A 13,236-nucleotide genomic window follows, 5' to 3' on the forward strand; every position below is an offset into this window, starting at 1 on the left:
GAGAAAAGTCAAGGGAAGAGGCGCCCAAGTGTGCCACTACCTCACACTTGCCAAAGCTCCATTCTACTTTTATGTTTATTTTACAGTACCATTGTCTAATGAGCTATTGTTCAGTAAGTGTTTTCTACTTATTTTAATTTTATCATATAGATTGCAGGTAATTTTGCCTTCTAATTCTTTCCTCAACAGTGTTTGCATATGCTCCCCATTTTGCATCACCTATATGTTGCTAAAGACAGAATCCTGAAAATGTTCCTTCCTAAACTGATTTCCAAATCTAACAACTATCTACACCATTCTCAGCATGCTGTTTCAAAACAACCCTATGCAAATTTCAGCTAGTTCATGTCAATATTTTCAGAAACATGTCAAGCTGGACAGGAAGAGCAATATAAAAAGCAATATTAAACCCAAACCACTGCATGATCCCTTTATATACCTTAGCCATCACAATGTAAAAGGGGTTACAACATGGAAATGTTAATTTCACCTGCACTATTTTGATTAATATTAAAATGTTCAGAGATGTAATTCTGATTACAAATGCAATTAAATTTTAAATAACATTTAAAATATTCCCTTTAGATACCAGAGATACGCTACATTTAGAATTTATATAAAATCCATAACTAAGAATAAATCAAACTACAAATTTAACTTCAGAATACATATTCTTTAATTGCTAAAGGTCGTTGTGCATCGGATCTATAAAGAAACAAACTAATATTTTGTGATCTACTTATATTTGTAAGTATTCTTCATGCCAGTCTTAATGCCCTGTCCTCCACCAAGCAGGTCTGCAAATTAAAAGACATGGTAGAACTTGCTGCTCCTACACCTCATTATGCACCAACTCACTACTATACCCTTTAGGAAAACACATGAAAATCTGATGAACTTTTGGAGGGTGCTTTGAAGGAGCATCTGATTTCAGATGTAGAAAAAAAATTACCACATAGCTATCCACATGATGATTTCAGTTCTAGATTGTTCTACAAGCTTTGTCACTTGAAGTTTAGTGACTCTTCTGACCAAAATTATAGTGAATAATTTCTAAAACAAAATATACCAGGTCTGAATCTTCTGATTCTTTTAAAGTTTTTGTTTCATAGTTAATAAATGAATAAATAAAAAAGGACCTCTGAATGCATTTGAAGACAATGGTAAAGAATGAATATTTGGTATATACAAGTTCTACTTTTTAAAAAGTTTTAATATAAGTTGACTAGAGCTAACATAGAGATGACATGAGCTCTGGTTAGGATAAACATAATATTACAATTTTAAAGATTCTTCCAAACTGTATTACAATGTGAATTGTCATATAGAGACTTCAAAAGCAAGGCACCCTCTGTCTAATGTAATTGCCTTGTGGAACTCCTCAGAAAAACATTAGGCTATTAAGAGTATTTCCAATGCAAAGTCCCTTGCAGAGAGGCGTAAGAGAAAAATATACATTTTCTTCAGTTTTGAAAACAAATGTAATGTATTCATAGCTTCAATAAACTGAGGTAATGTATTTTAACATCAGTATCATCCACTGACAAGCAAGACTACTGTATTTAAGAAAATTCATTCCAGCTCCTCCACCACATATTTAATTTAATCAATACTTGGGACATTGTAATTAGCTTATGTTTATACAGCAGTCTGAAGATGTGAACTGCTAAGTGACAACTAATGATGAGGCTTAAGTAGCATTCATCAGCTTTGTGTGAATTCACAAACAAACAAGCAGCTCTTGAAACTATTAATAGAGATCACTACTAAATATCTAATTCTATTCATTTTAAGAGACTGTCCATAAAGCTTTTGAAACATGCAATTTACTTGTACAATACTAGCTTTTAAAAATCTAGCAGTACTGCAATTCTATCATAGCTTTCATTGTTACTGTTTCTGTTGAAATTATATATCCTATTTACACATCAGGAACTACAGCATTTAGTTAATACTGAAAATGAGTGCCAATTCATTTGAAAAGTGGCTTCAAATGGGCACCTCAGTCTGCAGTGCTTTTTGAATTATAATTTCACACTCATTTTACTTAAAGAACAATAACTTAAAAGACTTAATGTTCACTTGTACAATCTGGAACTTGTCCCAGAAACTATGGTGCAATCTATGAGTAAAACTGCTGAAGATCATTGATGATCTAGATCTGCAAATGAGGGACTGTACTTTCTGCAACTTTCTTGCAGCTTCTATTCAATAAAATCAAATCAATACCACATAAAAGGAGAGAGGCGATAAGATACTGAATCAAATAAAACACTTATTTACTGGTGAAGAGTAGCAGGCTTTTTCTCAAATACCTCGATGCAAACACAGAAAGGAAACAACACTGTACAAAGACTTCCAAAACTAGCACTGAACAAAGCACTGAAAAGAAAAATTCAGTGAAGGGAAGGCTTTCATTGCATGGAAACACATTAAAGTGATATAATTCACAATTAAGCTTAAAAATGTCTGTGACTTAATAAATTCCTAGTTTGAAGCACCTGATGATTTAAAGGAGACAAACCATTACCTTATTTTTCACTGGACAAAAATAAGCACGTATCCCCATTATACACAAACTTTCAATAACTGTCTGTAATCTCAAAAATCTTATTTACATTTGTGATAACATTCCCATATTAGAACTTAAAAAGTCAATAAAAGGCATTAAAAATACAGAATACAGAGAAAGACTAAGAAAATTATTCTAACTTTACAAACTCTGAAGCTGCTTTTTTCATTTTGTCTACATGAACTTTAAAAATGTTTCTCTGAAAAAGAGCTGCAAAGCACCATAGGAATTTAAGAGTATTGTAGATTGATTCAGACTCTTCAAAACAGATATTTCTTAATTGGTCATTCTGAGAAAAATTATTCTTCTATATTAAAAGTAAGCAATTGTACAGTTGAAACTGTTGTTTCATTAATAAACTCCTTGAGAAACACTCACACTTGCTAGCTCACTGTAGATGTAATTCCACAAAACAAATTCGTTAGTCTTCTATTTCAGTAGAAAAGAGCAAAGATGAAGGCTTGCCCATTTTTATTGTGCAATTAAAACATGATCTACACGAATTCCAGGATGGGAACACTCCCACCCTGCTTTCAGAAATCAAACTCTAATTGTACAGTCTTAGGAGTCTTTTGTGATCACTGCAGCAAAGGATATAACACCAATCAGTTCCAAGTAACTGGCCTTTCATTAGGTATCACTTAGGACAGGACTGAACTATGAAAACTCTCTGGGTAACACTTCTCGGACAACTGCAGGTACTGTAAAATAAGCAACATTTTCTTTATTGCACATTTGTCATACTTGGTTTGCAGTATGAGCACCAGTGGGAAATAATTCACTGTATCTAAAAATTATAGGGAAGAAACAAGCACATGTTTCCTCAAAAAGTGAATCCTGGCTGTTGTGACTATTCTCATGGTTGAGTCTGGCCAATGGAAGGAGATCTAAGGAAGTCAAAGCATGAAAGATCATTTGATCAACAGAAGCCTTTTCCAAGACACAGTTCAAGTCAGACATGAGCAGTTCAAGAGTTCAAATGTTAGTGACTACTTCATACTGAATACATTAGTCTTATGCATCAGCAAAACTGTGACACTAGCAGCAAACCAAAATAGTCTATGAGGTTTGTTTTTTTTTTAGTGGAAGAATATGAAGTTACAGTTCTACTGGAGTCTACTGAGCAAACAAAAGATTGGAACCTAGGTGAACAAGGTGGTATTTACTAGTGCTGTCAATTTGCTGAGCAGCTCTAGGTAATGCACTCTCATTTTCCTCACTTCTAGGAAAATACAAATCATTAGTTTCCTGCACTTGTCACAGCACTTCAACAAACTGATGGAAAGTCCTGCATAAAAGAAAAATCTTACAAGCTTGTAGATGCAATTCAGTACTGAGATCTTAAAGGGTACAAAACGTGTAATTCCAGGTAAGAGGAATTTAAAGGACTTATGTAATTTGATATTTTCCTGCTCTGGGTCTATCTACTAAGACAAAGTTGAATCTTCCCATACCTATACAAGCAACTCAAGTGGCAGTAACTTTTCACTGGTTTTCTCTCAGTAGTAGCCCAGACTAGAACAATTAAAAATTCTCTGCTTGTTGCCTATACTAGAATTTCCAAATATGTCCTTCAGATGTATTCCACAGCTTTTCTCCTTACCTGCTCTACCAGAAAAAAATATTCTTTCCCACCCATTTCCAGGATTAAGAGTTAAGAGTTTGGATAAGCACTCTTTTCTCTTTCACTTTGTCTTTAAGAACACAAGCTAATTAATTCTTATATACATTTAACCTTCCAGATGCCCAACAGACACCAAGTTCTGAGTTCTCTCTAAGCACACATCCATTTGCTGAACTGCTGACATGGAAAAATGATGTTGATCAGAAATCTCCAGATTGAATTAAATTACTTTTACACTGGAGGAATAATCAAACTGCCTAAAGATAGGCATTGATGTCTAGTGCCATTGTGCCGTATATGGCGTTTGAGTCCAAAGACCAATTTCAGTAATGCTGGATATCCAAGTGCAGAAAAAGGTGCAAAGGTCCTTAAACGTCTTCTGGTACTTAATTTAACAGGAAAAATACAACATTTACTGACAATATGGGCCAGACCTTTAGGATGACTCACAGAACTTCAGCCCCAAATCTGTGTCCATGCTCCTGCTGTTAATTCTCTTTTCAAGACACTTCTGCCTTTATCCAGTCTGTTTATTACAGCAACAATGACACCACTATCCTCTTTCTAAACTCTGCTGAACAAAGCATACATGGTTCAGATTTGTTGTGGGTTTTTTTCAGATCTATCCTTTTGGAAGGAGCTTACCCTTTTACCTTATCCCACACAAACTTCAACAGAACTTCTCTAACTGTTGCTCCACCAGGTTCCCACACAGAACCTCTCTCCTCAGCTTCAAATGCTCTTTTCTGACCCCAGATGCTAGAAGCCCTTGTATTTTTTCTGACTCTGTTTAACAGTGTATAAAAAGTTGATTATTTGTGAACCTATTCTAATAATAGATTGAGGACTCAGTTTAGAAGATGAGAGTTTGCAACATCAGCCCCTACCAAGTTACATCCTGCTATCATTTCCTGCTACAACCCATTATATGAGAAAAATGGGTCAAACTACAGAGCACCAGAAACATCTTCATTTAGAAGTTAAGCACAGACAGTAGCAACGCAAACTTCCCTTGTGCTTGTAACAAACAGAACCAGGCCTAGAATGGTAAAGGTGGTCTTCTCTGCAAGCTAGTTAAGTCACCAACTAACATGTTGAAGCAATCACCAGATTCTAATTTATTCTAGCAGACTTCTGGGCATTGGATATACAATCATGCTACAGTAGACTAACTAGTTTGTGACAGCTTGAAGACAGAAACCTCATGTTTGGTATAATTTCCACTGACACCAATATTTTTATTTTGATTATTTTTGTTATTTTTCTCCACAGACACCAACATTACCAGGAGGTTTTTCTACTTTACTTTGTATACAGTTAAAACTAGACTTAAATAATCTTTTAAACAGACTAAGCATTAAGATCTTAACACAGAAAGTTAGACGATACAAAAATACAAAGTTTTTATTATAATTACACCCTACACTTTTTAGAATGCCTTGATTTATTGACCCTATAAAATGAGGACTTCTAAAGAGAAAAACATGATGATGTTTAGTGTACTGAACTGTACAAAAGCTGTAGCATTAAGAGGTATTGGACAAGAGAGAATATATACAAACCTGGCCGTGAAATGGAAAGATGAACAATACTAAATAGTGAGGAAACAATGGGGAGGCACAAAGACTTCTTGCAAAGTAGTGAAACAGAACTAGTCAAAGACAATTTTTACACACACAAAAACTGAAGAGGTGGGAGGGTAGCCTAATTAACTGTACTGAAGGAAAGGAAGTAAAAACCAGGCACATGTAATGAGCTTCTGTTATGAACAATACACTAAGTGCCAAGTGTACACAGACAAAAGGCTAGTTTCAAGTTCTTAATGTAAAAAAAAGAATCTTACTCATCCACAACTTGAAAGGAAAAGCCAAAAAGAAATATCAATTATCATTTTTTAAAACAGCCTTTTAAAATAAAAACATATGGTTACTTGGGCTGCAGTGTAATCAGAAGCTTCTCAAAAACAACCTGTCACTCAATCACTGCCAAATGCTGATAATCTCAGTGCATCACAGAGAAGATGCAGCTATTAAAAACATGCTGAAAGTTAGTTCAATAACAAGAAGGGATGTACAGTAGATGGTTCTAGGAGACATATTCAGCTATACTACCTCTCATTGAGTTATAAGCTCAAAGTCCTAACTTTTGAAGTCCTATCTTTTGAAACTTTAACCAGTATGGTAGACAACTGATACCAAAATGTATGAAATACAACTGATTTAAGTAAGTTCTAGCACAAGTTTTTAATGGTGGAGGAGGAATACAGAAAGTAAATCAAAATGAGAATAAAGCCAGTACAATTGTAACTATCAAAAATTACATGAACAATTCAACTTACTCTTTTACTGAGGCAGATAACTGGCCACATACTACAACCTAAAGTGCAGCAGCAGCAAAGGCATCCACATAGTAGCCATCGTACATTAACTGGAAGATTCTTCTTAAGACAACTGTTAACTCTACTGATGCTGGCTTTAAATTCTTCAGGTGCAACCTACAAGGGAAAGAAAAGAACAAAAAACAAACTAGTACTCCAGCAGTGAAATTTTTTACCTTTACAGCAGTCCATACTTGGAACACTTGTTTTTGTAATAAAATCTTAACTCCAATTTCAAGCTCCCATTCAAAGATACTCACTTTTCCAGTTAAAGATGAAGGAAATTCTGCTTCAAATTTGTTGCTTAGTCCAAACCTGCAAAAACAAAATTAAGATCATACCAAAATTATAAATAATCCTAATCCATGCCACAGATTACAAGCACCTCATTATACTTTCAGCGTCTGTATCAGCAACAGCATTTATTTCAGGGAAACAATACTTGTTATCAAAAGTAATTCCTAAAATTATCCTAACAGACAAAAGACCACCACTGTACACAGACTGAAATCCATCTTGCCTATAGTTTCTTCTCATAGTTCTCTTGATACTGTTGATTCTTCCCCAAACTCAGCAAAATCTATAAACAATAGTGGAAAGTGAGGAAAGTGAAGTACTTATGGGGAAAGGGGAAGTTAAGGGCACAATTTGAATCACCTCCCTCCTGCACCAATACAGATGCATCTTGAAGAAAAGCTCATCCAGGGCTAAATAACTGTTCTAAGCTTAAAAAAACAAAACATCTTGTTTTTCAGAAAAGAAATACATAGTAAGTTTCAGAACACAAAATACTATGTAACAAAACCTGGGTTAAATTATAACTAATTTTAAAGAAACATACTAACTATGAATGTAAAAGTTATGAAGCAGTTTGAAATGAGCTAGAGTTATTGAATCTTCCAGGTTTCACAAGATCTAAAGACCAGAAGAGTTTCAGCTTGTCTATTAAAAAAATGTTTTCTACCTTACAGTTGCCTGATTGATTCATGAACGGATGACCCTCAGAGAAAACCTGAATGTTTTCTGGCATCTGGACTGGGCCATAACTTCTAATACGGACTACACAAACTAATAAGTCATGAATAAAACTGTATGACTGGCCAGTCATTTGGTAAACAGCAGTCAGTGGAAAATATACGTTGTAATTAATAAACCTCTGAATATAAACCAGAGCAGTCTTACTATCATATACTACAAACAACACAAATCAGAAACTAAACTGCTCAAGACTTGAATATTGGCAGTCCAGTTGTAGAAACATAGCACGATTTGTGTTGAAAGGGACCAAAGGTCATCTATTCCAACCTTCCTGTCACTAGATCAAGTTCCTCAAAGCTGCATCCAACTGAACTTTGAACACCTGCAATGATGGCACATCCACAACTTCTCTGAGCAACCCATTCCAATGTCTCACCACTCAACACAGAAAGAGTCTTTTTTATATACAAACTAAATCTGTGCTCTTTCTGTTCAAGATCATTGCCCATTGTCCTGTCATTACAGGACATGGTAAAGTCAGCCAAGGATTACCACTTCAACACAGAACAAAGAAAACTCATTCTTACTGGAAACATATCTCTACCATTGAAAATTCTGTTGACTACTCCAACACAGGAAGAACATCCACCCTTTCCCCAAACTGCTGAGTGAAACTAAGTGCTGAAGCAAAAGTTATGTAAACGTCAGAAAGTGTCATGCCCTATCGGTTAAGCTATTTAAAATCACCAGTAAATTGAAGTGGAAACCAAAGTCTGAAAAAAATCCCTTGGACCCATATACATTTCAGAAGCAGACAAAGTAGCTTCTGGTGTAAACTAAAATGAAACTGAGCCCTTGACCAAGAGATGAGACAGAATTTCAGCCTCTACCCAGAATACTAAGGAAGCCCTTGTCTCTGAGACATGAGCGGGTAAGTCACAGGCACAAGAAAGCCTCCCTGTTCTCACTTAAGTCATAAAAAGATGTAATTGCAGGGAAAACCCTCCTCAGTTTCATGCCAAAGATTTGCTGGTACCTCAGCAGGACAGAAACAAAGCGATTTGTTTTGTGAATGTATGATCCAAAAGTAGTCAAATATTGACAGCTCCACTAAACACAAACAAATATTCATGAAGATCGCAAAAGCCATGCCTAACAAAGGCGCCTCTACAGGAAAAGCTCTAGAGGTATCTGAAATTGCAAACACTGAAGCAGAGTAAAGCACAGAAACTTCCAGTCAGTGCTGTTACACTTGGTCAAAGTTATAAGCAAATAAACTAAGAGTTGCTACTTGAGGCTTGTGGCAATGTTGAATACGTGGTGGGACAATGAAACTGAAGTTAACCAGCTACTGACATAATTCTGAGCTTTCCACATTACAGTTTGTCACCATACACAGGCAGTAAAAAGGGGTGACACTATACATTAAAAGCAAACCATACTACACATTGAAAGTAGATATGTGATCTCAGAACTGTCACTCTTGACTGCAAGCTGCAATTTGGAAACAAAAATATTAGAAACTTCACAGAACACCGCTACACGTTCATTGTAAAGACATAACAGCTCTGGCAAAAAAAGCATTAAAAAATGCCTCAAAATCAAACACTGGAAATCAATATTTTGGAGATGCATTTCCTCAGACAGCTGTCCTACTATAGCACTAGATTTCTTATGTGCCAATACTGCATCTCCAGTGACACCCACTCTTCTCTGCTTGCTCTATGCCTCTCCCACTCTACATTGTGCTTTCAACAGATCCATGCTCACCTCGTGCATGAGTACTTCCTTTAACCTTCCCGGACCTGAAAAAGTGTTTCTTGAACATGACTCTGCTTGAAAGGTTCAGATGAGTTCCTGCCCTTATGTATAGCGGGGGAAGAAACGGTGAGAGGTGGAAACTTCAAAGTACAGAAGTTTACAATGCAGGGCACAGCCAATTTGTAACCTTATTTCAGTTTGCAGTTCAGATCTTCCTCACACAAAAAAACTGACACATACCATCCTCTTCCTCTTTGTCCTCTCTTATGGGGACACTAAACCATTTTTTTCATTGTTCTCAACTCTATGTTCCCAACCCTTACAAAATAAATATATATTCCACAAATCTTAATACACTCCATAACTCTCACATAGCCCTTCTTTCACTCATATGTCCTCGATACAGTATAAGGTTGAAACTGCAGTTTAATATTAAAGAAACTGACTTGGGTGAAAATATCTTTTGTGAGGTTTTGTTCCCCCTACAAAAAGTTATCTTGCATCAACATAACAACACATAGCATAGAAAGGCATTCATCAGCACATCCCAACAGCTCTCCATCATTCCAGCACTGCAAGAGACTAAGAAATCCAGCATTACTAGTTAATGCAGTCTGCTATATATAAGGCATATATGTCTCAACTGGTCAAGGAACAGGAAAACAATCACTGAAAAACATGTAAATACTGTCTTCATGATTGCAAACTCATCATGTACCTCCCTTGCTACCATAGTACAATTTCAGAAATAAATGTGAAATACCTTGGACTTTCAGTTCAGTTGTAAGTAAGGATCTATATTTTCTCAGTTTTCAAGTTTCTTGCCATTAGAAGAGATCACCTCAAATTATCAGAAACTAAGTGAAATGTTCTTACTGTCTACCAAGCTATCTAAACTCTGCTGGTGTGAAAACAGTTTAACCGAATATTCAAAAAATAATGTTAGAAAAAAATTAGCATTGTCAGCAGCATGCTCCAAACAGTGACTTTAAGGAGAAAACTCTTAGTGCTAACCAAAAGCCCCATATCCTGGAAAGGCAAGGCCTTTGTATGTTTTCTTTGGATAATATTTACCTGCTTTCCTTTAATTGCTTTTAACTACTCAGTTTAGAAAATACTCTGACACACTTCCATTATCTGTTGGATGAAATCAAGTAACGGTAAATGTCTTTCTGATGTTAATCTGTAGTCATGGAATTGACATATTTCAAACTCAACATTATGACTCCTATGTAAGATCAGAAAGGATATTAGAATAGACTATGAAAAGAGGGCTTCTGTTTAAATATACACAAGGCAGAAGCAGTCAGCAACTCTTCAATCTGCAGAGCTAGGGACAGATCAATCCAGTATTTGCTTAACTGCAGATAATTTTTGTCAGATCTTCAAAATGTATACATGCTTTTATATTGGCAAGACAAATTCATCATGTACATAGAATTTGACCTATTCCTTATATCCACCAAGTGTGAATGCTCTAACAGGGATCTAACTGTTAACAATAAGTTTCTGGATCAATGACCAAAAAAGTTATAGGCTCTACAGAGGTAAAAGTGGCTGATGCTATTTAGTGAACTGTTCACACCTAGCACAGTAAAGAAAGTAGATGAAGATCATTTGCCTAATGTAGGAGGCACACATTCCTATTTCATTGCTCATCCAAAACCTAGAGAACAAGTATTTTAGGAAGATCTTAAAGTAATAATAAGGTAGTAACCATTAATGAACAATTAATGAAGTAGCCATCCTTCAACCACAATGTCCTTAAGTAGCCACAAGCTTCCCCAACGTTCCACTAGCGGGCCTTCATCTTGTCTTGCACAACTTAACCTTCCATATTAGAGACAAAACCAATATTTGCCTCTGTTTCACTTCTTTATACTCTTCATTTGCTAATATGAAAAGTGTCTAACTGTGGTTGCGTTCTGTTTTCCAGAAACAGGCTAAGGCTACTGGCTTATTTTCAGTGAATCACTGGTACAACTTCTATTCACAATAAACAGAGTCATAAGCTGAACACACTGACTTCACGCTTCTCTTCCTTCACAGGGCCTCCTCGGCCTCCCGCTCCATCTATGTCCTTCCAGCTCTCCAAATCTCTCAGTTTATCCATGACTTATGTCCTCTTTTTAACTAGAGAGCTAACTGCCCTGCCCAGCTAATAGTATTCATGTCAACCAGATATTAAAGCAACAAGGTACTCAAGTGCCACAAAACTACTCTAAATTTAACCCTGGATTTCTGGGCAGGTCAGTATCTGAAAATCAGTATTTATGGGACTCAGAGCAACAGATCAGAAAACTTTCAACTTTTACGTCTCTATAGCCAGACTAGTCCTGCTGAACACTGAACGTTAAAAAAAAAAAAAAAAAAAAAAAGTTTGCACTACTGAGTCTTGTCTCCAGCTTGATATTTCAGCTTCTGACAGTGTACCTCATAACTGACAACAACTACTGATTGAAAGAAAGATATCCTCATCTGTTACATTATGGAGAAGTACTACAGGAGCTCATGGTCACTCGTTGCTTGACTGTCAGAGATACTGAACATACACAAACCAAAACTAAAGCTGCTCCCACGGTAAACACAGTGAAACAACACATATAAATCACAACTTCACATAATTTTACATGCACCTATCTGACTAACTGATGCCTTTTCTTTGTTAAAGCCCTGAGAGCTATATTAGCGGCCTCACGTTAAATGGGAGTGGGAAACAGGTACATAAACAAACCTAAGCAACAGTCCAGCCGGGTCATGTGCTGGCACACACCTGCTATACACAGGAACACAGGCACCTGACTTCCTGACAGCTCATCATTTTGGACAAATACTTCGCATTCCTCCGCCAGTCACAGCCCATGCCAGCCTTGTTTCCTCAGCGCCCGGGTGGAGGTTCGCACCCGCCTGCGAGTCCCGGGCGGCTGCAGCTGCCCGGCGGGGCCGCGAAGAGCCCCATCTCGCAGCACCACGGCCGCCGGGAAAGGGCAGCACTCCCGGCCCGGCGCTCCCCCCGCCTCGCCCCGCGGGCTCAGAGCCCCCCGGCCGCCCCCAATCCCCGCCGCCCCGGGGGCCTCCTCCACCGCCCGCCCCGGCCGCGCAGGCCCCGGCGCGGCCCTTACACGGTGACATGGCCGGAGCCGCGCACCACCACCGGGTCGGGGGAGTACTTGAGGAGTTGCTCCTCCAGCGCCCGCTCCTCGTCCTCCTCTTCCTCGTCCTCCTCCTCCTCCTCGTAGATCTCATCAAAGTCCGCCATGGCCGCGCCGGGGGCGTCCGCTGAGACAGTGAAACGCGGGGCGGCCGCGGAGGCGGGCGGGAGGGAAGGAGGGTGCAGGCCAGGCCAGGCCGTGCCGTGCCGTGCCGGGCCGTGCCGTGCCGGGCGGCGAGGCTGGAGCGGCGGCTCCGGCTCCGGTCGGGGAAGAGCCCGACACCCTCCAGGGGGGAGCGGGAGGGGCGGGGCAGGAACAGCAACCACAACATCCGGACGCGCGCCCGCCCGCCCGCCCCGCCCCCGCCGGACGGCGGGGCGGGGCGGGGCGGGGCCGCGCGGGGCGTGGCGATCCCTCCTCCCTCACGGGTTTCCCTCCGCTGGACCCCTCCTTTTTGGGTCTCCGTGAAGTCATTCGAGAATTGAAGAACCCGAAATCAAGCTAGTTATATAAATATACGTGTTTTGTATATAGTACAGTTATATATACGATTAAAACGCTATGCGCGCGGCGAAGGGAATTCAAACAGCCCCCCCCCCCCCAAAGGGAAAGGGAAAGGCGAAAAAGGGGCACCAAACAGATACACGCAATCAAACTCAAGAACTAGACTAATAACTAGCAGAAAGATCTCACCACGTCCCTTAGAAAAGCAGAATTGGCAGACACGGCCAGCACTCTCCGGTCTCCGCCTGGTAGACCAGCGGTCGCTGCA

At 38.8% G+C, this 13,236-nt stretch overlaps 1 protein-coding gene across 1 annotated transcript in view; it reads right to left on the reverse strand.

Annotated features, from left to right (window-relative positions):
* The window catches only part of CHIC2 (cysteine rich hydrophobic domain 2), a 29,828-nt gene extending 17,104 nt beyond the window's left edge, over nucleotides 1–12,724 (reverse strand). Inside the window, exons 1-3 of the mRNA XM_050337855.1 lie at nucleotides 12,435–12,724; nucleotides 6,834–6,888; nucleotides 6,535–6,690 (exon numbers count right to left, since the gene is read on the reverse strand). Of these exons, the coding sequence (XP_050193812.1) occupies nucleotides 6,535–6,690; nucleotides 6,834–6,888; nucleotides 12,435–12,571 (348 nt within the window). The 5' untranslated portion in view covers nucleotides 12,572–12,724. The remainder of the gene's footprint in view (nucleotides 1–6,534; nucleotides 6,691–6,833; nucleotides 6,889–12,434) is intronic.
* Nucleotides 12,725–13,236: the final 512 nt, after the last annotated feature.

The sequence above is a fragment of the Myiozetetes cayanensis genome, unplaced genomic scaffold, assembly GCF_022539395.1.
Source record: "Myiozetetes cayanensis isolate MyiCay16 unplaced genomic scaffold, myiCay2020 scf7, whole genome shotgun sequence".
In the NCBI taxonomy this organism is placed as follows: Eukaryota; Metazoa; Chordata; class Aves; order Passeriformes; family Tyrannidae; genus Myiozetetes; species Myiozetetes cayanensis.